The following is a 26,645-nucleotide window of genomic DNA, read 5'->3' as shown; positions in this document are numbered from 1 at the left end:
CGCCTGTTTTCTGTTGAGAGACGATTTCATCCCTGGAGTAACTCCAATAAATGGATGAATTTGTCCCTTAACTACCTCATCATGCCATTATATTCCAGACCGACTCTTTTTCTTAAACATAATGGCTCCTTTAAGTACCTGCTACTTTGACCACAGCACTGATGCCAAAAATTGCTATAAATGTAGAAGGCCAAGCAAGTTATTCTTAAAGCAGAATTATTAAACTCTCCTCTTGCTTAATCCTTTATAAACATTTGGAGAAGAAAAATATGCTTTACTCCAGTATCGGACCTACTTTTCTAGTGAAAAATCTGTAAAAAATTCCATTTCCAGATGCAAAGTATTACTGCGGTTTTATGATAGAACTAAGGAAAATAAGAGCAAAGATGTGTTTCATTTAATAGGATGCGTGGATGTTTTTTGAAATAGAGAATTTGGAGACAGAGGAGCACCACCTTCCCTCTGACCCTGACTTATAAAAGAGTCATCTTCCATTCAGTCTGCCTGCCTAGGGAGTTTTGTAATGCAAGCCTTGTTCCAGGGGAGGCAGCATCTGGGATTTACCAATACTGCAGCACTTTATGTCCATAAATAGTTTCAGTTGTGTACCCAGCTACTGCTTTTGATAGCAACCTTGTGCAGCCACTCACAGACAGAATCTTGCTGAGTGGCTCTAGGTTTTATTCATCCCAGCCTTGCTCCAAAGCCCATTGCTGCAGACTGCCTTAATGTTATCAATATTTGACCAAGACAGAGTAAGGGGTACGGAAAACGACATCTCTGATTTGTGACCCACAGTTCTGTGTTGAGCACAGTTCTGTTACCTCTTTACTGGAAGATTACTTCTGCTGAGCAACCTATTTTGGTTGGTGTCCTGATATACTATAACATATCCCAAACTATTAGGTCCTGGAAGTCTGGCATCATCCTGCCTGCCCAGAGTTCTGTCCCTGCTGGAACACTCCGGGTTGCATGCAGGAATCATTCCACTGCAGTAAAAGAGAGTTGCAGAAGCCTAATCTGACCGACAATGGAATCTACGGCATGTTTGCTGGGCTACCACTCAGAATTCAAGGAGAAGTTGGCTGCAGGGACCAACTTCTCCCCCTTCCCCCCAAGAAACTAGAATAAAACTATGTTTAAAAGAAATTTGCATAAACATCTCCAGGCTTGTCTACACAAACAGCGCACAGCAATCTGGGATGCACAGCTACCTCACACTAGCCTGCTGCATGTTAACTGGACATGTGGACCCTGCTTCCAGCACTAACAGTTCCCTAGTAGGGCACTTTGACCCCGCTTTGAGATGGAAGTAGATCAAAGTGTACTAGGGAACTGTTTAGTGCGTGGCATCAAGCTCTAGTTACTGTGCGACAGGCAGGCTAGTGCAAGGTAGATTTACACCCCAGGTTCCCCACAAAGAAACTGTATTGGAATCCAAAGATTAACGGGTGGAATCCTGGCTCTGCTGAAATCAAAAGCAAAACTCCCATTGACTTCAGTAGGACCAAGATTTCATCCCATGTCTCTGAAATAAACGGAGATTTATTCTTCCATCATTAATGCCACAATCCATGTCACCAGTGATGAGCTGCCAAAATCTTAACAACCGGTTCCCTCTTCCCCCCACGAGGGGATCGTGGCCAACCCCCATCCCCCGGGACTCCTGCCCCGCCTCTTGGGACTCCTGCCCCATCCAACCCCCCGTGTTCCTTGAGGCCCCCCCCGGGACCCATGCCCCATCCACCCCTGTCCTCTGACTGCCCCCAGAACTGGGCAGGAGGGTCTTGTGGGCCACCGTAGTGGGTGCCCACCCCACCCAGCCCCTAAGAGCTAGAGGGACCTGCCGGGGCGCGAGGTGGGGAGTCCTGGCGGTGCTTACCTGGGGCGGCTCCCGGGAAGCATCCGGCAGGTCCCTCTAGCTCCTAGGGGCGGGGTAGCGTAGCTGGGGGGGAGCAGAAGAGTTGAACGCTCTAGCTTAATTTTTTTTAAATGACTGAAAAATTTAATATGATGATTAATTTTAATTTTTTTATTCTGCCTCCCACCCCCACCCCCCAAGTTAATGGATGTGGGGTGGGTCATTACTTTTTTTGTATGTGTATTTTTCAGTTCAGGCCTGGAGCTCTTGCCTGATGTTCAGTATGCCTTTGGGCTGCCATTCCACCCACAGTATGAAGAACAATTTACTCTGGAAGAAAAGAGCCTTTCCTTAAAAATAATGCAGTATATAGGCAACTTCATAAAATCTGGGTAAGTGAGTGACTTTAAAGTATTATCTACTATCTTGTGTGGGGGGGTATATATTAAAAAGCAAATTTAGGGTCCGATTCTGCCCTTATTCAAAGAGTCTCCAGTCACAGGAGTAGGATCTATATAGATGTGTAAGACTTTGGCCAGTAGTGTTAGAAGGCTGTGGCCAAACCTGGATGCCTAAAATAGTCAGTCACCTACATAAAAATAGCCTAACTTTTAGCTGTGTTGAGCACGCACAAATTCCATTGAAATAAATAGGAGCAACCGGTGACTAAATCCAGTTTTAGGAGTTTAACTTTAGGCAGCTACGTCTGACTATAGCACCATAGGGTTAGAAGGGACCACAAGGGTCATTTTGGCCTGGAGTCCTTTTTCAGAAGCACAAGAAGTAGCTGTGCAAGCTTTGTCACACTGCCCCGTGAATATTTCTCTGCACTAGTCAGGTGGGCCCATTTCTGGGAGTGAGAAATATTAGTGAGATGCTTGTGTGGGGTCTCCACTTGGAAACTGCAACTTGCTGTGCCCCTTTTGAGAGTTTCAGAGGATTGTCTTGAGTCTGAAGCCTGCTGAGGTGGCCAGTGAACATGCTAGCCGTGATGGTGTTTGTGTGATGAATGGCTTGTCCAGTACAAATGGATCAGAGATCACCAGATGATCATGCCTAACATTTTTGCTAACCAGGCTTGAATTTGACTCAGTGTCCCAGAGGTGAAAAGCTCCAGTCCCTTGAGCCAGCCAATCCCCATTATACACTGTCCAGATTATAAACTGGTGATGTTTATGCCATTGTTTTCTAATAATCTTTTCTATTTCTTCATTCAGGAATCCAAACTATCCTCATAACTTCTCAAGAAAATTAACTGGAGCTGTGTCCCCATGGCCCATGTTCCTGTCACACGCTAATGGTGATAACTATAAGGAATTCACTGTTTCCTTGCCAAATCATAAAGGACTGAAAAGAGCAGAATGTTCCTTCTGGTCTGATTATATCAAAACTCTCAAAGTTTCTACAAGTAAGTAGATAATATTCTGTCACTTAATAGGGCTTGGAGCCTCTGTTTAAAGTCCTGTCCTTGCTATGGCCCTATCTACACCATAATTCCCTTTGTGCTAGCATATAGTTTTCACAGATTGCCTGTGCTAACGTGGTTGTGCTGATAGATGTGGTAATGGGATAATTTCTTTCTTTAAACTGATTTTTAAAACTTTTCTTGAGACTGCGGAATAGGGACTAAAGTTGAAACCATGTCAACAACAACTGCATTAAGCACGTTGTCCCCCGTCTCCTGTCATGTGGTCTACAATAAAGGTTTATTATAATAGTTACAAGAAAAAAAATTCTTGTCCACGTTGATCAGGGAAAACATAGCAGAGCCCTCTGTGCAACCATTGCTGGGTGCGTTGTGAAAGTGAAACGTGAAAGCTAGTGATGCCCAGGTATGGAATATCCCCATCTTTTAACTAATGGGAGATGTTCAGATACTACAGTGATGAGGGTCATATATGTGGGCGGATGCAAAGATAGGTGGGGGAAGGTAGGAGTGTGGGGTAACCTCTCTGTAGTTAAGGTTGTAACCAGGCTTCCATTCTAAATCCAATTTTGGCTGCCTAACTCCTTCCAAAATCTCCAAATCAGAGTCCTTTCTCCTTCAAATTTCACTTGTGTGGTCTAGAGGGAGAGAACACTGGTTTTTTTGGCCAAACTGGAGGTGAATTGGCCAAATCATTGGCCACAGGCGACCATATACCAAAAAATAGGGTGTAATTAGCTTGTAGAACACTTTTCATGCTGCTTTGCTACTTTAACTGCCCCCCCGAAATGGTGTATCCTAGAAATACCAAATTAGCAGTAATCAGTGTTTCTTCAGCAATATCTAGAGCTTGATCCTGCAAGACGCTGAGTGCTCCTGTCAGGTGTTCCCATCTCCCATTGAAGTCAGTGCTCAGCACCTTCTAGAATCAAGCCTCCAGCATACAGAATCAGTTGAAGCGTTGTAGTTGCATGTATTTAAAGTTATTCATGACTGGGTTAGAAATGGCTGAACATACACACCGCTGAGCTGCTCTCTGTAATTTTACTTCCATGAAATAAATCTGAAATAATATAAAAAGTTCTCCACCTTGAAATAGGTGTTTCATTATGTCACCCAGACCATAGCACTGGGCAATGAAACATACTGTTTGTAGTTAGCATATATTTGGAATAAATGTCTTATTATCTTTACTTGAAGATAATTTTTTGACACTCCTTCTATAAATAGTGCAAAGGATTATTTCATTACTAGCATTGCCATTGGCAGCATATTGAGAAAAGTCTGGGTCTGTTTCATTGTAAATGACTTGTAACCAAAGCTGTATGAACGCTTCCACGTTTGGTTTGAAACTGGTTTGCAAACTGTGTATGTAGGGAACAGTTCAAATGGGGTCAGGCAGATCACAGAATTTGAATTTCAACCAATGGAGTTTTCAGGGTTGAATTTCATAGTGAGCCCACACATATATTTTGTGTTCAGGTTCATGATTGCTCCCATGGGTTTGCTTGGGGTTCACCAAAACCAAAAGTGAGACGTGTAATGGAAAGTGCTAGATGGCTTTTTCCAGTGTCCATGTTACCAACTTGAAATTAACCGCAAACAAAAGCCATGGAATGTTTGTGGGTATCCAGAGATAGTTGCAAGGGCTTCAAATTCCATCTGCATGACAGGGTCCATTCCATTGAATAACACTATGATCCTGCTCTCCCTCCTGCACAACAGGTAGATTTGGGGGCTCTAAGGCTACAGTGAATGGAAGCTAGAAAAACTAGTACTGGATATTTATTACAATTCAGGAAATTGCAGGTCCAATCATGCAGTCGCCCCGTATGAAATTCAAGCGTGGACCTTCCCCACCCCGCCCCCCCCCAGAAAGGAAAACTGCGACAGAAGCTGACTTAGTATAGGACATGAATGAAACACTGTATCTAAAAGGTATAATGGGAAGACTATAGATGCCCCAGAATGTTTTGAGATGTGTGAGATTCTGGAAGGAAAGGGAAATGAATTTACAGTCTGGTAGGCCAGGCTCAAAGGAGCTTCAGGAGGAACTTGTTTTTTCACCGGGATGATTAGTGTGTAGAATCAATTGGTTTAAACATCAATAGCAGGAAGCAAAAACAACTTTTTATAATCTTCGTGCGGCAACCTCCACTTCCGACGCAGGAGGGTCAAGACTGCACCACAGAATTACTGCAAATGAAGGTTTACGTTCCAGTGACAGTTACTTAAAGCATGTTAACACCTTGATAATTAATTTTTATCATTAAAGAATCTGTAATTTCTGCAATGCAGTCTGTGTGTGGGCTGCTAAATGCAAATTAGCTGACTGAGAGGTTTACATCTGTATAAAAATGTTGTTATTAAAATGTCGTCGACGAAGCATATTGCTCTTAGCCCGCTGTGTTTAAATGCTGCCTCGATGAAAAAATATTCCATTTATTTTAATCCTGTTTATATTGTGGTTTCAGGCAGAACAGCTATTGGAGCGCAATCCATGGAAAGCAGTCCCAGTGAAGAACCAGGTGCAGCGTTTAATTCTGAAGACCCACAGAGCCAGTCAGTGGAAGACAAGGCGGCTTACAGCAAATAGAATGTCACACTGCATTTTAGATTGGTTAATCATGTCATTGTACATCTGTGTGACAGTGTCACAGCACACAGGCACAGTTGCTTCCATTTCTGCAATATCTTTCCGAGCATGAAAGCATAAGTTAGATACAGCAACATTCAGTGTAAATATATGTGTGTTATTAAGTGACACACAGCAAAGTAGTCTGTCAGCAATAATGTTAGGCCAAAAGAAACTGTATTTTATGATGTAAGTGTGCAATAAAACTGCAAAAAAAAAAAAAAAAAACCAAAAAACCCAAACCCTAAAAGTCAGAATTTGTTACTTGCAACCCTAAAAAAGTCACTTAGTCAATGAAAGGAAACCTAATGGAGGATGCAATGCTGGTAGCAGTGCCATGTACAAGGTCAGCATTTATACTGAAGCACCAAGAAGTCTCTGCAAAATAGACAAACCGACTGGGTATCTGTGTCCCTTTGGGGTCACCAAGGGGTACAGGGTGAATTGCTACCACCTCTTACAGTGCGAAGGAGCCTTATCCATGCTCACCGGGGGAAACTCGCCCAAAGCCACTGGCTGCTGGCAACATGAGCAGCTCACTCTGGTCTCAGCAAGCCCTGCCCTTTCCCTCTACAGGCCAGCAATTTGCACACACCAACCCTTAGGCTGCCTAAGTAACTCCTTGGGGCAGAGCAGAGGTAACCTGTTGCTAAATCTACGGAGAGAGTTAGCTCCCAGAGTTACGCTCTGGCCGCAGGTTACAAGTCCCAACCTGTCTGTACATCCCACTTTGTATGCTCAAGAGACTGGTCCCTTGACTTCATAGTGCATACACATTTCCTGCCTCCATGGAAGCCATGCCTCCCAGTTCACGAGGTTCACCTCAGTTCACACAGCACTTTGTTGTTCCTTTAGAAAAAACACATAGAAATTTATCTCTTGTTAAGGTCAGAAGGGACCATCATAATCATCTAGTCTGACCTGCTGCACATTGCAGGTCACAGAATCTCACCCACCCACTCCTGTAATAGACCCCTAATTGCTGGTTGAGTTACTGAAGTCCTCAGATCATGATTTAAAGACTTCAAGTCAGAGAATCCACCATTTACTCTAATTTAAACCTGTAAGTGACCCCGTGCCTCATGCTGCAGAGGAAGGTGAAAAATCCCCAGGGTCTCACCAATCTGACCTGGGGCAAAATTCCTTCCTGACCCCAAATATGGCGGTCAGTTGGACCCTGAGCATGTGGGCAAGACCCACCAGCCAGACACCTGGGACAGAATTCTCTGTAGTAACTCAGAGCCCTCCCCTTCTAGTGTCCCATCACTGGCCATTGGGGATATTTGTTGCTAGCAGTCACAGATGGGCCACATGCCATTGACAAAGATTAAAAAATAGAAGCAAGTAGAAGGATTGGAAACATATCTTATACATGTAAGAAATATCAAACACAGTCTAGAGCTTACACATATGAACAAATCTCTTTCCTGTCTGATAAGGTATTTCTCACCCAGTGGTCAGTCCATACATCGCTTGTCCAGCAGAGAGAGCTGAGATCCACTTTCTTTGAAACATTCCCTCTGGAAGAGTGTTGCCGCCATAATGGGTGCTGTCTTGTGCCCTTACTCCTATTATACAGTTCAAGACTTTTTGTCTCTCTTCATAACCTGGGTGTTGTGTTAACTTCAGTTCACCCCTGTGGTCGCCCTATCTAAGATCTTTGTCTTGGGATCTTTTGTGCTTTGTAAAGGTCCAAGCCTGTCCTTTGTCTAGGCTGTCAACCCTCAGCTAGGCCGGGTCGAAAGATGTCAGTTGTTCTAACTCTGGACTGCGCTAGCTCTGAGAACCACCACGCCCTTGGAGATCAGTTTCACTTTTAGGAGCTTTGGAACACCATGTTCTACATGTTACTTAACTTGTAAAAGGATTTCTGTACATACATCTGAGAGTAACCATAGCAACCAGTGAGTTCTCAGCTTTAGGCAAAGACCACACAGGGTTCCCTTCAGTGAAATCCCGTGAAGATGGTGATCACAGGAGAAACACGCCTGTCTGGGCATGGCTAGGCAAATCCCTGAGCATAGACTCGTAACTTGGTACTGCCCGTCTGTTGCCACCATGGGATGCTTGGGCCATAGTATCACATCTGATTTTGTTTTCTTTTTTCTTACTCATCCCATTACAAGCTGCCAGTAGGAATGTGATCCTGATGTGGCACATTGTAGAGAAGCAGGAAACTTGCAAACAGCAAATTTATACAAAAAAAATGGAGGTCCAAGAATAATGGAGTGATATAAGCATTGCCAGGGTGTGTTGTGTGTGGGAATCGAGAGGTATGCGCAGAGATTCATAGATTCTAAGGCCAGAAGACACAATTGTGACAATTTAGTCTGACCCACTGTATAACACAGGCTGTAGACCTTCCCCCAAAGAATTCCTCAAGCAGATCATTTCCTAAAAGATCCAATTGTGATTTTAAAAATTTTCAATGATGGAAAATCCACCACGACCCACAGTAAGATGTTTCAAAAGCTAATTACTCTCACTGTTAAAAAATGTGTGCCTTATTTCTAGTCTGAATTTGAATAGCTTCAACTTCCAGTCATTCGATCACATTACCTCTTTCTCTGCAAGATTGAAGAGCCCATTATTAAATATTTGATCCCCATGTAGATATCTATAGAATATGTGAATATGTATCTACTGTGTCGGGGCAAGGCCAGCTGGCTATATAAAAGTAGTGGGAGATAGATATATTAGCTCCAGGCTAGACAAATCCCTGGTACCAGGTTAAGTGAAATGGCAGCTGCTCCAGGTCAATTAAGACACCTGGGGCCAATTAAGAACTTTCCAGAAGGCAGGGAGAATGCTAGGTTGATTGGGACACCTGAAGCCAATCAGGGGCTGGCTGAAACTAGTTAAAAGCCTCCCAGTCAGTCAGTCAGTCAGGTGGGTGTGCATGTCAGGAGCTGTGGGAGGAAGTTGTGCTGTTGGAGAGGCTGAGTAGTACACACCATATCAGGCACAAGGAAGGAGGCCCTGAGGTAAGGGTGAAGTGTAGCTTGAGGAAGTGAGGGCTGCTGTGGGGAAAGTAGCCCAGGGAATAGTACATGTCATGTTTCTAAAAGGTCAGCTACCATAGCTGATGCTATTAGGGTCCCTGGGCTGGAGCCCGGAGTAGAGGGTGGGCCTGGGCTCCCCCCCCCGACCTTTGCCCCCTGATTAATCACTGAGACCGGGAGACAACAGAGACTTTGCAAGGAAGGATAACTTCTCCTCACCTCTCTTGCTGGCTTATGATGAAAATGGCTCAGTAGACTGTGACCCTTGCCTCTAGAGAAAGAAGGGTTACGTGGAGGGTCACAGTGAGCCTCTGAGGCTAGCGAAATCCGCCAGGAAACGCGGAACCCACGGAGGCAAGGACAGAGCTTTGTCACACTACTATAGGTACACAAATCTATCACCTGTAAGTAATACAGTACACTGTCTTATTGAAAATTGGGTAAAATCCTGGCCTTATTGAAGTCAATGGCAAAACTCCCATTGACTCCAATAAGACCCAGGTTTCACCAGTGGCGTTGAAATGCATTAATAATAAAATTATCCATGAGGTATTGTTTGCTGGCTGGGACTTTAGCCAGTGAATGAGCAATTAGAGCCATCTGCATGGATCTAGGTTTCCAAAGATTTTACTGAGGACAGCAATTCGCTATATAGCATTCCTGGATTTGAGATAAACATCCTGCTCAATAAGCAATCAAAACAATAACAGAAGAATCAAAAGATGTATTACCTAATGATATAAGAAAAAGATACAAAGCGAGGGAAATGAGGTTATCATTTCTCTGTCTTATTTTATAGTGTGTGGCTAAATCATATCAGAATGAAAAAAGATTAGAAAATTTATCAAATTAAGATCTGGGGTTTCATATTTTTAACTCAGCCAAGCGTGCTCTGTTAACAGTGATTAAGGAGACATCAATAGTGACTCGATGGTTCTGATTACATTTAATTTTTCACATAAAGTGTGATCTTGGAAATGTATCACGTAAAGATTTAATTATTCAAAACTGTCCACATAATCTCAAGTAATCCCATATTATAGTTGGTGTGAGTGGAAAGATCTGATCCATGTTTATATTATCTACTCGTCAGCAGTGTGGGGTTGATCCAGAGCTAAGCTTCAGTAGTTCATTATAACAAGAGGTGAGTTTAAATGAAAGCAGGTCCTTCCAGCTCCCTCACTAGATTTCCACTACTGTGACCTTCTTTGTTTTTGCATGACATGACTCTAAATATCAAAGATTTAAAGAACTCTTATTGCGAGTGACAGTCTTGTTATTGGACAATAGCAGCCAACAAAATTTCTATTCTATTCTTTTTCCACTAAACAAATACGCAGGGACTTGTCTGAAACTTATTCAGCCTAAATTTCACTTTGTATGGTGATTCTCCAATTTCTCATTCCAGAGATATGAGACACCTTCTCCCAGGCCAACTCTCAGCCCAGCCACCCGCTGTCTGGTTCTCAAAATGTTTAAATTCTGCAGACCACCAGGGAGATGCCTGTGGAGCAATGGCGACCAAGGGACTGTTGTTTGAGAACTTCTGCTGAATGCAGATCATGTAGTGCCACCTCCAGACTCAAATCATCACTCTGGAGAATAATGGCTCTTGGGAATGAAACAAAACACATTTGACAGCTAAGCAAACATTCCATAACTCCTGCTAAATGAAGGATTCAAAAATGAGAAGGATAATGCATGGACATCACAGGAGTGAGAAAAATGCTTAATATGCAAATCTATAAAATCTCAAATATATTCTAAATGCAAGCCAGTAATGTTCTTTATCTATTGTATATGTTGGCTTATTTCATAGTCTCATTTTGAAACGAACAATTCTCCTAAACTTAAGTAACCTCAATTTCTTTTTAAAACCCAAATCAACTAATAAAACATCTCAAAATACATACCCAATAAATTCCAGAAAGAAAAATGTCATACAATGCTCATCCTAGTTCTGCTCATGTGCACTTTGTAACACAGTAAACCCACTGTATTCAGCACCACAAAATCATAAATACAGCTACAGTGTACAAAAGTTGACTATTCTTTATAAAACTTCACAATCACACCCAGCAACAGAACCACTAATCAGCTTCATTTATAGCTAGTTACCAGATAACAACCTGAAGAAGAGCTTTGTGTAGCTCAGAAGCTTGGCCCGTCCACCAATAGAAGTTGGTCCAATAAAATATATTAGCTGACCTACCTTGCCTCGGACAACAAACATGACAGGATCCATAATGAACTTGTTTTGTGAATAAGTAAATCATCTCCCCCCACTATTTGCCTAACACTAGCATGAGCCAAAATGCTGGATCCAACTCCCCTCTGCTCTTTGGGGGAAGTTTTGATTTAGATGCAAATGCCACAGCTTGAGCTCCAACCCTCCCAATCAGTCTTATCTACCCCGCGTGTTTGATCCATACACACGATCTGATTTCTAGGCCATGCCTCCTGATGTAACAGGCTCAACCTTCCATTTGGTAGACAGGCCATTTGTACGTATCAGATTTTGTAAAGCTTCTCGACATCATTAGTGGCTGAGTGCCCAAAAAATACTCCACATGCACTGGATTAAATGAATCAGTCCTATCACGCTCCAAACTTCTTTTGGTCCCCGCACTCCCCTTCTATGTCTGCTTCTCCTTTCCATGTCCCACTGCTATGCCACCCACCTGTGCCCCTTCATACCACCCGCCATGTCCCCAGTCCTTTCCATCCTCCATGCCTCTCTTTTGCCCTCTGGTCCCTTCCCAGACAGTGGAGAGTGCCGTTTCATACCAGTTCACCAAATACACCACCCACTGCATTTCCCTCCCAGTCCTCTACCCCCCCTCTCCATGTCCCCTATTCCATTCCCGCCTGGACTTTTGACCCCAAACACTGTTGAAGTCAGGATGAGCATTACCATTGATTGATATGGCAGCAGAATTGGTTCTATGGTTTCCAGTCTTTAAGAGTATGTCTACATGGCAAAAAAAAACCAAACCTCCACAGTAGCACATCTCAGAGCGCACATCTCCAGAATCAGGCTTGTGCTACGGCAGTGTAGACATTCCAACTCAGGCTGGAGCTTGGGCTCTGAAACCCTGCTCCATGCTGAGCCAGAATGTCCACACAGCTATTTTTAGTGCCATAGTGTGAGCCAAGTCTGTAGACTCTCTGCCGTGGAGGGGTGGGGGATGGATGGTTTTGCTATATACATGTACCCATGGATAGTACAGTGTAGCTCATTACTGTAGTGGTAGGCCTGATTTTGCCCCCCCTACATAGGAGGAGCAGTAATTAACTCCACAGTAGCCCTAGTGAAATCAGTAGCAGAGCGTGCAGCATAAGATATTGCTTCCCTGAGTAGTAGAGATCATCAGATTTCAATTTGAAATTGATCAGAGACTAAAACACCCCACAGACATAACATGACCAGAAAAGAAAAAACATCTACAACTTATCAAAAGTGAAACCTGCCTTGAAACTTACCCCCCAACTATGAGAAATTTCATCTGAAGAGCATATTTGACAGACAAGTTATCCAGGCTTTGGGTACCTGAGGCTGGGTTGTACCTGCATTTTATGTTTTTGACCATTAGGGCATGGCGCATCCTGTGATACATTTGTATGGAAGATGCTAGGCAACGGTAAAGCATATTGGGAAAGATTCCATTATGGAAAGCCAGCAAAGGTGCTGATTTCTTTCCCTGGGCCAAATGGCAGCTGTAATTGCTTTCATTGTAGCTGCTCTCCAGCAATTGTACTGTATTAAAGACATAGCCTCGGTATCCTTTGTAACTTGCATAGCAGAGACTTATGCAGTAGTAACTGTGGAGGTATGTGCCACTGCTCTCCCACCATCCCTGCTCCTCCCCACAGGCAACATAATGAAAAGCAAACCTCACCACAGAGAACCTGCAAAGCCATAGATCTCCTTCCTGGTTCTGATCTGTTCTTTTGAGCAGAGAGCGTGTCATAGCAGGGATCCTAAAAAAGATTTACGATTCGGGCAGAGAGAGAAGCCAGTTTTTAAAAGAGTTAGAGATTAACCAACAACTTTAACTTTTTTTTTTTCCCACGGCACTGATTTCATCCAAAACCCAGACGATCTGACTCCCTGAACATACACGCTTGGTTCCTCTTTAGCGACACCCAGTCATGCTGATGTGAGCGCCACCTCCCTGTTTTCTAGCTGCCTCAGTCCAGGCTTTCAGGGAATTTCTGGGAAAAGACCTTTCTACCCTAGCAGTGCTAGAACTCAGCAAACCTCAGATGAGATCGGATGTGCTGCTATGGAGAGTTAAAGATGGTTTAAGTTTTTCATCAGAGTCCCTGCCAAATGGCTTACTCAGAAGTTTAGCAGCCTAGCCGTATGGTTGGGTGTGGAAAATACCACGCTCCACAGCACAGCTTGACTCATTATGAAAGCTGGTATGTGTTATTGTTTTAAGCATATCCCCCCTCTCTTATGGATGCTGTATCTCATGCATTCTCTCACGCTAAGAGATGGTATCTTTTAGGAACTGTTCCAGCTGTTTCATAGGCCACCACTCAGCACTCTCTAGTAAAGGACAAAACAACAAAGTCATGACCTCTAGGTTAGTGGCTCTAATCCAGCCAAGTTTAGATGTACCTAAAAGCTATGGGTGTGATTAAGGAATTTGTACATTCAATCCATGTAAAATTAAGAGAGACCTGGGCCTCCTAATCCCCTGGTGGCTTTAAAAATCTTACCCTACAGCTGTGCAGTGGCCTATGTAAAGTGAATTGGAGGGTGTCACTCCAGTTCTTCCTTGGCAAGTGGCGACACTGAAAAACACCATTGCAGCAGGCATTAATAAAATGTTTCCACAAAATGTTTAAACTGAAAAAAGCCACCTTTCCAATGAAAAGCCTCTCCTTCAAAAACAATTTGGTCAGCTTTCTAGCATGAAACTTTATTATTATTTATTATTTCTTGTTATTAATAGCTTTCCAGGGAGGTGAGCTTTGAGCCTCAGATAGTCAGTATCTGTGGGATCTCTCCATTACAAGGGCAATAGCCTTTTGGATGATGTGGCAGTCCAAGTCTTACAACTATATTATACCACGTAATGGTATAATGCATCATTCATACAAGTGTTTTGCAATGCACGCCAGAGATGAAAAAGTGTGAGAGCCACTGAGGACAGAGGCCCAGATCCACAAAGGGACTCAGGCATTGCAATGCTCAATGGTCAGATTTTGCCTGCCAGATCAGGCCCCAGAGGCAAGAGAGGTAGAGGAATGCCTAGCTTCCCGGGGTTCATGGGGTCTTCTGGGGCTTAGGCAGGCGATAGGTGGCACATGCCTAGAGTGGAACAGCAGTGCACATGCCCAGAGAGAGAAACCTAGGCGCCTGGGGAATTTTTACAGTGAGAACATAGGTGCTGAGTGAGCTGAAGTACCTACTGGGTTGGCAGCAGCCAACCAGGGATTGTAGCTTGCAGTGGTGCTTAGAACTGGGACTTGGGCACTTACATCTGGGTTTTAGGCACCTTAGTCCCTTTGTAGCCTTGGGCCAGAAGTCAAGGAGAGGTAGTTAGGCTACGAAGGGTGGTCAGCCACAGGCTATAGATGTATGGCTTCAGAGCCGTAGTTTAAAAGGGGGAGTCCAATTATTAAAGTGTTGGACAGACTGTGCTAGATGGCTGGTGTAGAGGTAGCAAAGGCGATGGGAGCGCTGAACTGAAAGGAGACCGGCAATGGGAAGAGTGGAGTAAGTGAGAAGGGAAATATAGGAAAAGATGAGATCACTGAGCTTCCTATAATTGGGAGTATGGTGATGAAGAGACCAAAAGATAAAGGGACTGATTCTCTAGTGGATACATTTGTAGGGGGAGCAGAGATAGGCCAGAGAATACATCATTTGGAGCTGCATTTTAACCCACCCCAAAGTTCAGGGAATTTCAGATCTGGCATTTTCAATTCAAGACCATCTCTACCTCATAGCTCAGGTGAGTTAAGTACACTGGGGCAGTTCCCCATGTTAGATCACATATAATTTACAGTCCATTTCAGCACCTCCAGGATTCCTTAGCAGCAGCTTGTGGTGTTGACCAGCTTTGCTTGAGTACAGAGTGTTAGGATATAGATATTCAGGCCTGTCTGTAAAGGCCTGTACTCTAAGAATTTAGGTGTATTCTTATCACTTGGCTAGTTCTAGAAGTATAAAAGAAAGAATCAAAATCACTGTCTGCTGGTGTAAGGGCCTTCTCTTACTGTGACAGTCTGAGGCCCTGTGCTTAGGCTAAGGCCTTTGGCTAAGCAGCAGAGGCAGGCATAAGCTAGGAAGCGAACGGTCACATCCTCACATTCCAAACTAGTCACATTGAAATAAGGTGCTATTGGGCTGTTAGGAATACAATCCTGTCCTGAATACAATCCTGTCCTGATAATGCCTATCACCTCCAGAGAAAGGGAAGTGCCTAGAAAATGTAAAAGGAAACAGCATCCTGTCTGGCAAGAACTCACTTATCAATACTGGGATGTGAAATCCTCACGTCTGTATTGTTTTGTCATTATAGTTCCCACTTTGCTATTGTTTGTCTGTATAATCTCTGTCTGGTTCTGTGATTGTTCCTGTCTGCTGTATAATTAATTTTGCTGGGTGTAAACTAATTAAGGTGGTGGGATATAATTGGTTACATAATCATGTTACAATATGTTAGGATTGGTTAGTTAAATTTCAGGAAAATGATTGGTTAAGGTATAGCTAAGCCGAACTCAAGTTTTACTATATAATCTGTAGTCAATGAGGAAGTGGGGGGGGGCCTTGGTGGGAGGGGGTGGGTGTGTGTAAAGGGGGAAATGGGAACAGGGAATGAGGGTAAGGAAATTGGAACCATGTTTTGCTAAAGGGGGAAATGGGAACAGGGAATGGGAGTAAGGAAACTGGAATCCTGTTTGGTTAAAGGGAGAAATGGGAACAGGGACACAGGTGTTAAGGCTCTGTGGTGTCAGAGCTGGGAAGGAGGATACTAAGGAAGGAAACTGGAATCATGCTTGCTGGAAGTTCACCCCAATAAACATCGAATTGTTTGCACCTTTGGACTTCGGGATATTGTTGCTCTCTGTTCATGCGAGAAGAACCAGGGAAGTAAGTGGGTGAAGGAATAAGCCCCCTAACACAGAGATTGCAGGAGAGCACCTTACACAGTCACCTTACCCCATGGGAAGTTGAATTCTACCACATCTACCACCGGCTAAGGGAGGGAACATGTAGGAAGTGGTGGAGCAAGAACTCCAGAAAGGGAGGAAGGGGGGACAATCAGCTCCTTCCTTGCTCTTTAAAGGACTACTGAGTGCCTGAGATAAGAAGAGGGTCCTGACGCCTTTTCTTCCCCATGGGTGGGTGGCTGAGTCCTTGTATAAATTGTATCGCACCTTTGGGATGAAAGGTCTTCCAGAACGGTAAGAGGCTGTTATGATGCAGCACTCGCAGGGCTATGCAAATTCTCTGATTGAGATCATCTGTGCAGCTTTATAACCCTGTTTTTGCTGCAGCAGCAAGCGTAGGAAGTGCTTCACTTTCTCAATAAGCCCAGTATCGAATACATCTCCTATGTCAAATCAGAAGTGCACGCTGGGGAGAAACTACACCAGAAATAATCTCAGAAGACTGAATGCTCTGAAGTTTTTAAAACCCTTAACTCTTTCATCACCTGCTAAACTCTGCCCTCAAATGTACATGCACAACCCTGTGCCTGCAGAGGCAGGATTTCCTCATTCAGGCCCATACTATGGTGATGCAAAACTAATAGTGGCATGGCCTGTTTTCCCCAAATCTCCTCAATACCACTTTGCACTCAGTTGTTGCAAGTAAAAGTGAATAAATGAGGGACAAAGTGTCATGACCGAGTCCTGGGCAGTCAGACCTAGTGATCAGAGTGCGAGTCAGGCCGGGTCGGGTACCAGAGAGTCAGAGGCCAAGACAGGCCAGATGTAGCCAATGATTTTAGTTTATTGTTCATTTATTGTGTGGTTATGATTAACCAACATATGTCATATATAATCATTGTATGTTAAATAGAGTTAAGGTGTAGGATTATAGAAGTATAAGATCCATCAGTATGTAGAGGGAATAATCAGGTATTAGATACCTAAGTAAGTAACTGAAACACAAGGCCTGTAGACTGAGACCTGCAAGATTTTAGCTTAGCTATTTTAGGCCTTGGAGACAAGACATGCTGATATAAGTAAGTGACCAAAGAATAACCTCATGCCCTAAGATTATGGGAAAAAATGCACCAATGGGTGATATTGTGAAAAATTAACAGTAAGAGTAATCTTTGCTTACAAGATACCCGGTAATCACATTTTTCTAACACATGCCCTAAGTGCAGCGTGCATTGTGTGCAGAAATGCTAATGAGGTATAGTCAGAATTACATTATAAAAGAGGGTGCCTCGATTAGGAAATTGAGCTCCCTATGGGAAACTCCAGCATGAACCACCCCTCTACTGATGATCAATCCATGAGAGAGACATCAGACCGTAACAGTGTTGTTAAGGATGTGAGTATAACTATATTTGTAACTTGTGTATGGGTCTGTATAGAATTTCTATATGCTTGGATAATCATAACTTTGATTGTAACTTTAATAAAACTTGTAAAAGGGACATGTACTGGTGAATGTCTGTGTGGTCATTACCCTGGGCCTTTATGTGTTCGTAGAGACTCTAAATCTCTACAGCAAGTAGCAGAGGTGACTTTCACTCTGTTAAGCTTGAAACTGTAACGACCAGAGCTGAACCCACAGTGGCGTAATACCACATTACAAAATTCACGTTAAATAAAATAAAAGGCTACTCAGGAGTCCGGGCAGCAGTAGGCAGGCAGGGTCCAATTACCAGGAGGTCAGAGTCCAAGATAAGCCAGAGAGTAAACCAGGAGGGTCAGAAGCCGAAGTCTGGGAATCTCTCACTCACAGGGTCTGAAGCAAGCAAGACAGGCAGGCAGTCCCTGTCATGACTTCCTGGCTTAAGTATTGGTGTCAGCTGACCAGTGGGCTGTGAGGAGCTGCCATTCAGGTCCTGCTGGGTGGTACTTCCTGCTGGGCCCAGCCTCACAGGGTGCTCTCATAAAAGCTTAGCCTAAAGCGCCTCAGGAGATGTCAGTGGTCTAGAACCCACATGGTCTTTCTAGCCCTGCTGGTTCTTACACAAAGCCTTTGAAAACTCATCATCTGTTTTTCCATCAATAGATTAGCTTTGGAGCTTTATCATAGCACAACTGAGGTCAATGGCATTACACTTGTTTACACTAGTTACACCCATGGTATCGATTGTATTTGTGAACTAGGAATTATGACTATGCTGATGCGTCATCAGCACCCTCTCTCCCACAGCAGGCATCCCTTTGAGAGGGTCTTTTTCATAGAATCATAGAATATCAGGGTTGGAAGGGACCTCAGGAGGTCACCTAGTCCAACCCCCTGCTCAAAGCAGGACCAATCCCCAATTAAATCATCCCAGCCAGGGCTTTCACGAAAATCTCCCCTTGGAATCCAGTTCCCTGTTTAAACCTCATTTTTCCCTTTATAAATATATTAGTAAGATTAAAAATAGAGCTCACAGGCTATATTTAACTCTCAATGGGGCTCTGTATTACATAGACTAGGACTCACTGGTCTAAATTCTCTCCCTTACACCTCCTGGAAGTCCATAGAACTGCACCGGTCTCCATGGAAGGCTATATTTAGAACCTGACTCTCTCTGACATCGGTCAGTTTTGCCATGGATTTCAGCAGGAGTTGGGGCAGGCAAATTTAATCTATTATAGTACCTAGTTCTTTTTAATTTACCAGGTTTTCCTTCATGTATATTTGGCTTCATAGGAGTTTTTGCTCCCCAGAGTATGACAAAATGTTTTTTGGCAGACAGAGTGCCTGAAGATCCCTTTTTGCAAGAGCAGCACGGCCCAAATTGTCAGCTACCCAGAACTTACCCTGGGGTCTCTGCTGCCGTAGGCAACCTGACACACCTCCCTCACCACTCTCAGTTACACCCCAGGAGCTGCCAAGTTCTAAGCAGCACCTTGGCTGAGATCTCTCAGGTGTGTGGGAGCTTTTCCTGACTTGGCCTGGCTCTCCTATCTAATAGTAATCAATGGTAATACATGGTGCATACATAACACCTTCCATCTAGAGGGTCTCAAGGCCAAGATGAGAGCAGAAGCTCAAAGCTTCCTGACAATCAGGCCCCTTTAAGGGTTTTTAAGTGGGGCCCCCAAAATCATTAATTATTTTTTTAAAATCATGGCTTTATGATGCTTTTTCCTGCCTGTGAGGTATAGTTTTTACTATCCCCATTTTACAGATAGACAAGTATAACCCATTGGTCAGTGTGTGTTTCACGTTCCCTGCTGTGCCCAATCTAGAGAAGACAAGGGTCTTTTACCGATCCTTTCCCACCCTGCCCCACCCCCAGTGAGTGGCTGGTTCTTAGTGTAACAACCTACGACCCCAGTCATCGGCAAGCAGGATTGAACCTGGGACTTCTGGAGTTTAATGTATGCGCTTCTACTGCAGGAGCTAAAAGCCACATGCTTCTTAGCTAAGGCTGGAGAGCAGACTCATTAATCTCTAAGTGGTCTCAGTGCCACTAGAGGGGACAGAACACCACACTGGGAGGTGTGTGGGTTACATTAGCTCAAGCTGTAGCAATTTAGAGCTGGTCTACACTGGGAATTTACTTCAGCATAGCACATCTCTTGGGGGCATGAAAAAGCCACATCCCTGAGAGCTGTAGCTATGCCAACCTAATCCCTGGTCTAGACAGAGTTTAGGCTGTCAGAAGTCTTCGTCTGTTGACCTGTACCACCTCTCAGGGAGGTGGATTAACTACACTGATGGGAGAAGCCCTCCCATCGCTGTAGTGAGTGTCTACACTGAAGAGCTACAACAGCCCAGCTGCAGCTGGTTTGCTGTAGCATTTAAGTGTAGACATGCCCTTATTCTTATAGCTTTGGAGGTCACCAGTTCAATCCTGGTGTTGGCCAAGATGGAGGCAGCCATACAAGCTTTCCCTCCCTCAGCTCCATCTTTGTTTTCCCCCACCATTCTCTCTCTCTCTCCCCCTTCCACCCAGTCCATGACCTGCTCTTTTCCTCACCACACTGGGTCACATCTAGTATTTCATTGGTGACAGAGGCAGGCTTTAGGATAGGTGCAGTCCGTGCATTACATAATGCAGAGAGGAAAGGTGGGGCCTTAATTATGTGTGTTTGTTTCCATGTTACAAAGGGTAGGTGGGTCTTGAAAATCACCAAAAAAGTGTTACATAATTTATTGACAACCCCAGATAGCAACTTACCTATTTACGTCATCAGAAGCAATAACTAGTAACCACAGCACTGATGCTGTGTTCTCTGTCTCAGGCCAAGTGTACCCTAGAAAAGGTTTGCTAGGGCGCTATAACAACAAACCCTGCTAATGTAGATGCAGTTTATACCAGCAAAAAAGTGCTTTTGCCAGTATAGTTTATGCCAGTTCCCTGAGACTAAGCTCTGGGGAAAAGCCCTTTTATGCCGGTCTAACTCTGTCCACTAGGGCTTTTACCAGGCTAAAAAACTCACCCCCAGCCCGCATTGCTATGCCAGCCAAAGTTTCTATTGTAGACCTGGCCTCAGTCCCCGCAGTGGGTTCCTGTCTATGTGGGTCAACAGGAAGTGCAGCCCTGCAGCCAACCCTGCAGGATGGCTGTCCCGTCTGCTTTGGCTTTCCTGCTAAAGAGTAACCCCTTATAGCACAAAATCTTCCCCATGCCATCCTCTTCCGCTCCTCCCTCGCAATCCTTCCTAGCCCCAACTTGCCCTCACTCGGGTCTGGTTTTCCTCCTGCTCCCCAGGTCATGTCTCTCCCCCAGTGTTATTCCCCTCCCCTCCCCTCCCGCAAATACACGTTCTACCCTCCTCCCCCAGCTGCTGCTGCTCCAGGTTGGGTGGCAGGCACAAGGCAGCTAGGGACCACCTGCACGACTCCACCTGCCCTCTACCTGTGCTGCCCCACAAGGCACAAAGGGGACAACTGACCCAGCCAGAGGTGCAGTAAACGGGGGAGGAGGTGGTAGCTCGACTGCCTGTCAGCTGGTTTGGGGACCGGTTTCACGTGCAGCAGGCCCTGCTTGTGAGCGATGCTTCAGCTGGGGCGTGTGATAGAGCGACAGCAGAGGCAAACATGCGCCCACCATTTCAGACCACTGACACTTGTCAGGGATGCGGCGCCCGGACGGAGCAGCCTATTTAGTGGAGCTGGCGTTGGCTGCAGTGACACTCCGGGGCCAAGACTGAATGGCCACAGCTGTCCCGGCAGGATTCTGCTACAAAATCTTTGGCAGCAATTTGCAATTTTACTCTGGGCTTCTGCTGTGGGGAGCGACTGAGTTTTGCGGCTGTTTCATTTGTCATGAAAGTTCACCCACATGTTATGATGACTTTGAATACACAAGAACATGGCGGGTGGGGGAGAAACTCCTGAAGTAAACGCAGCGCTGCTGAAAGGTGCTGACCCAACAGCGAGGGGGAAAGTGAATTTGGTGCTAGTAAAAAAGTGAATTTAGAGCTGGTACAAGGTGCTTGCCTCTCAGCCCTGGAGAGTGACATCCTGTATTTCAGGGTGGAAAATGAAACCTGTCTATGCTACCATAAACGCTGCACAATGTGGATTTTTATCTTTGTAAAACTGCCCGAGAGGCTAAAGGGCTGTTGCTCCAATGATCTTTTTCCCACAATAACCACAGGAAATATGTTTGTGAGAAAAAACGATGCTGAGCTATAAACCCTTTGTCGCAGCTGATATTGGACAGAAAAGCCTGTTTGAGCCTAATACATGGGAGACACTGTTTGCGAATAGAAAAGGAGGACTTGTGGCACCTTAGAGACGAACCAATTTATTTGAGCATAAGCTTTGGTGAGCTACAGCTCACTTGCTCACGAAAGCTTATGCTCAAATAAATTGGTTCGTCTCTAAGGTGCCACAAGTCCTCCTTTTCTTTTTGCAAATACAGACTAACACGGCTGTTACTCTGAAACCTGTTTGCGAATAGTTCATCCCAGTGAAATTATGACCACTGTAATCCAGCCAGCTCAGGAAAGCTTCTTGTAATTGGCCAAGCGAGTGTCTTATGCTGGGATCAGCTTGAATTCATGCAGCTTATTATTTTTTGCAAGATGTCAAAGTAAATAGCTAGTCTGAAGGAACTTGGGCCTGCTCCCATCACAATCAATGGCGATTCTCCCTTTGATATCAGCTGAGAGCAAGATTGGGTCCTTGAGCAGGAAGGCGGAGAATAAGTGTGGGACCGGGAGGGAGGGAGAAGCAAAAGGAGCTAAGAGAGAGACACAGTGGGCTACCGACAAAGAGACTACAAAGAGCATAAAAGTCAATGCAAGAGGGCATCTCGGCAAAGCCCTGCTCTGGCTTACGTGCCTCCTGCACTCACTGAATCGGGGGAGGGTTGTGTGTGCAGGTCTGAGGGCTCTCAGGGGAGCGAGTGAGCCAAACGGCAGAGAGGAGGGCGCTGAGATCGGTAGCAGCAGCGAGTCAGGTACAGACCCTAGCTTGCAGAAGAGAGAGGGACATGTGTCATCGCTCCTTGAAACCAGCGGCATTATTAACCCGGCTTTTTCCAGATTGCCTGCCAAATGAGTGGTGAGAAAGAGCTGTGCTAGGTGTATGTATCTGTACAGTATACTCCCCTTTAAAGAAAACCCTATTAGCCGCACCTTCATCCTTCTCCTCCCAGTCCTGGCCGGGCGTGTCTGCTCTATTAGCCGAAACGCCATATTATCCGAATCCCTTCTTTGTCCCCGCGCAGGAACTACGTGAGACGCTGCGGCATGGATCTCATGCAGGGAGACGAGGAAGGGCTTCGGATAATATGGCGTTTCGGATAATAGAGTGGAGACACCTGGCCAGGACTGGGAGGAGAAGGACGAGCCTGCTGCTGAATGGCACCTGCGGCAGTGCAGGGAACCCTCTGCAGCCCCTTGTCATGGGACTGTGTGAGCAGGGCCAGGACAGTGGGCTGCCGAAGGCTCCCTGCACTGCTGTAGGGCCGGTGACATCCAGTCATTGCAGGCACGGGGTATGGGGGGAATGGGGGGCAGGGAGGCTGTGGTCCTGGTGGCACAGAGGAGAGATCCCCGCACCCAGGACTGCGAGGAGGAGGAGGAGGACAAGCCCATGGCTGCAGGAGAGACCACTTGCTGCTGAATGGCTCCTGCCCTCTCAATTATCTGAACTGATTATCTGAATAAAATTGGTGTCCCCCTGCTATTCGGATACTTGGGAGTATACTGAACCCCCCCCCCCCCGCCCCCGCCCCAGCCCCAGCCCCAGCCTTCCAATAATTAACCTGAGCCATCAATCCAGACTGATTATGCCCCTGGCAGTGAGAAATCCCCCATGCTAGAGCAGCCTCCAAAACTGCATGTCATGCAGTCAAGCCCTATGACGTGATGGAATTGAATTATGGTTTTGAACCGAAGCTGTTACGATCGCGGGGGGAGATATAAATGATTAGCTGCTATTTGCAGTGTCTCTTCAAATGCTGCACTTGGCTTGAATGGCTGTTTCCTGCCATTTGCTAGTATAATTTAACCCTGAGTCCAAGACACAGCACTTCTGGAAAATCATAGCCAGGAATAAAGTCATTATTCTTTGTAATAAGAAAGCAATTTTAAACATATATTTATAGCTATCTCAAATCATAGAAACATAGGGCTGGAAAGGACCGTGAGGGGTCGTCTAGTCCAGCCCCCTGTGCTGAGAAAGGACCAAGCATACCTAGACCATCCTTGACAGGTGTTTGTGTATCCGTTCTTAAAAACCTCCGATGATGGACATGCCACAACTTCCATTGGAAGCCTCTTCCAGTGCTTAATTATCTTTATATCCTTACACACCCAGAGACACCAACCCCTTCCCCCCCCCCCCCCATTCTTATCTTGGGAAGAGCTGTGATACTGTAAAACATTATTTTAATTTTTTTTTACCCTTTTCCTTATAGGGGAGTGACTAATGGGCCACTGTGCCCTTTTTTGCGTTGCTTTCGGAAGTGTGGCATGCTTTTTTCAAATAACATTTTGTAGCCTTTACACAGTGTAACATGCAGCTTCATCTAGATGTGCCCCACTGCCCTCTATTGGAGGGAATCAGAACTGTTCAAGAATATGACAGCATGTCACCCTATAGTGGCTAGTGTTTCTTTAGATATGATTTAAACAGTAGTGGTTTAGTAGTAGGTAGGAACCATGATTTCTGTGGCAGCTATACGAGAAATTCATACCTGCAGACGGCAAACCCAATTACTGTGTAAATCACTTGTAACCACAAAAGCTAGGGATAAAACTTTTACCTTTTGGATCCCAAAACCACAGGTTTCCACTGTGCTAGCTAATGGAGCGCTCCTGTAGTTGTTACCAGTAGTATTAGGTCTCTTATCCATTCCACTAGAGACCAACATTCCACTTTCTCAGGTATGCAAAGCCTGCATGTTACAGCAGGAATCTCTAGTTTGAGGGCAGAACTTTCCTGAATACTGTCACCACAGAGGATATGGAGGTCTTGGTGACCAGTGTGAAGAACAGACCATGACTATGCCCCCTCCCACCACCATTTTTACTCCAACCAGTTGATTTCATGTCTCTGACTCCTCCAAAAGGCGGTGATTCTCATGGCCCCGCTGCGAATAGTTTGCACTGTTCTACCATACCACAAAATGTTCTTTGTAAAAAGACCCACCAAGTACTACAGGAATCGCTCCCAAAGTCCAGCATAAGGCTTGTGCTAGAGGAGGCTGCTTGCACTTCAGCAAAGCCTTTAGTTATTAACATCTAAAACAGCAAGGAGAGCCTAAAACTTTCTGGGTTGTAGTGCAGTAGTTGGTGAATCAGATCCTTAAAGGAAGAGCTGGCAATAAAGTTTTCTTTTTGTTGTTTCTTTGCATACGGAATCCAGACGTTCAAATATCTGCAAACTCTCAAGCCGCAGCACTCTAGTCCTTGAAGATTAATGCTATGTCTATCAGTGAAGAAAAATGAAGTGTTGGTTTAAATGAATGGTTCATGAAAGACAGAGAAATAAGAGGAAGAAGGAGAGGCAGAGATAGTCTCTTGGCAGTGTGCAGAGTTTTTATGATGGAGGTGCTAGTTGCAACTGGTTGAATCAGAAGATTTCAGTTTAACATGACCTTTAAGCTTTTATTTTGTAAAAATCTCATTGTAATGGCAAAACACAGACTTCAAACTCTGAGCACTCTTTGAATTTTTCATGGTGAAAAGTAAATTGACACATGTATGAGAGAAAGAGAGAGAGAGAGATCAATCTAGGGAACAGAATATAAGGTCCCAGTCTCTCTCACAGGGCAATTTTCATTCCACAGAGATCACTCCTCCCTTAGGGGCTTTTTCCTTAGGACTCAAGCTTTATCCACCTTTCAAGACCAAGGGTCTGCTTGACTATCCTGTAGTAGGGACAGCTTAATTCGTATCAATCAGTCCTGAATGTGTGACTTAAGCAAGTAGTTAATGGAGGTAAAATAAAAAATAAAAAGTGTAAGGGGCTCACTCAGCGTGGCCTTGACAGGAGTTCCTTGTGCAGGGCATTCATCTGCATACTGTTTCACAGACATGACATGACGCAGTGTTTCCAGCTGTTTGAGTAGCTCCTCTGTCCTCTCCGTCCACCTGGAGATGCACTTTGCCACGAGCATGCCAGACGCCCTCTGTTCTAATCTGCACACACCAGGATTCCTGGCTTGAGGCATTTGGCTGAGCGGCAGCTGCAGCCGTTAAGCCTTCTTGGAAACACAGAATTTCACAACTCCAAGCCATATGATCGCTTTTTCTCTTTACGATGAGAAAACATGAGCTGCTGGTCTGCGACACTGGAAATTCCGCTGAACTCATGGCAATATGGTCCTTTCATTCTCGGACACAGCAAGTACAGATACTAGAGAGTGTGTGCCCCTTGACTGCTTCGCGTGTGGCACACACCGGATGGAGCTGATTTATTGTGGCTATAACTGGCACCCGCCTGGATACAAATGTTTAGACCCTGACCTAGGGTAAATTCATATTTTTGCACAAAGGTGTTTTGTTTTTGAATGTTGTTCGTTTCAATGTGACTAGCGTAACCTGGAATCTGGGAGCCGCGCCTTCTCTTTCCTCCAAATGTTACACTGCCAAGTTCAGTGGACCACATCTTAGGACAGCGATCTTCTCATAGACACTACCCCTCCCGTTCTTCACACCTTCCCTACGTCAGTTACAGGGCTTCACTATGTGACACAAGTAATAGGACATGCTCTTCATTCTGTGCCACTGTTAAATACATTTAATGTAAAGAAACAAATAAATGTGCTGAGCTAGCAAATGCCCCATTCTCCCATACTATCAGTGCTTTGTCTTCAGGCACAGATCTGTCACTTACAATGCTGGAGTCCTTAAGGTCCTGTAGGGCCTATCAAATCACAGACACCCCAATGGATTCGCTGGCAAAATGTCTTGGGTGAATTTTGAAGGCTGCAAGGACTTCAAGTTAAATTAGTAACTTTGAAAACTCCAGGGAACTCTTAAGTAGTTAGAATCTCACCAATCAGCAATGTATAATTCCACATAAAGTGGTGTGACAGAGTGCAGAGAGGCAGTTGCTGACCCAGCATTCTCATCAATTAAGGATTAATTAGCTCCACCAGGAAAGGCCTG

The 26,645-nt window shown here is 44.8% G+C and overlaps 1 protein-coding gene across 1 annotated transcript in view; it reads left to right on the top strand.

The window, feature by feature from the left end:
* TG (thyroglobulin) overlaps positions 1-6,286 on the top strand; it is a 214,543-nt gene extending 208,257 nt beyond the window's left edge. The window contains exons 46-48 of the mRNA XM_074942893.1: positions 2,113-2,253; positions 3,079-3,269; positions 5,762-6,286. Of these exons, the coding sequence (XP_074798994.1) occupies positions 2,113-2,253; positions 3,079-3,269; positions 5,762-5,883 (454 nt within the window). The 3' untranslated portion in view covers positions 5,884-6,286. The remainder of the gene's footprint in view (positions 1-2,112; positions 2,254-3,078; positions 3,270-5,761) is intronic.
* The last annotated feature ends 20,359 nt before the right edge of the window (positions 6,287-26,645 follow it).

Source organism: Natator depressus, chromosome 2, assembly GCF_965152275.1.
Source record: "Natator depressus isolate rNatDep1 chromosome 2, rNatDep2.hap1, whole genome shotgun sequence".
In the NCBI taxonomy this organism is placed as follows: Eukaryota; Metazoa; Chordata; order Testudines; family Cheloniidae; genus Natator; species Natator depressus.
Note: the sequence above shows the minus strand (reverse complement) of the source record. Positions and strands in the feature narration are given on the sequence as shown.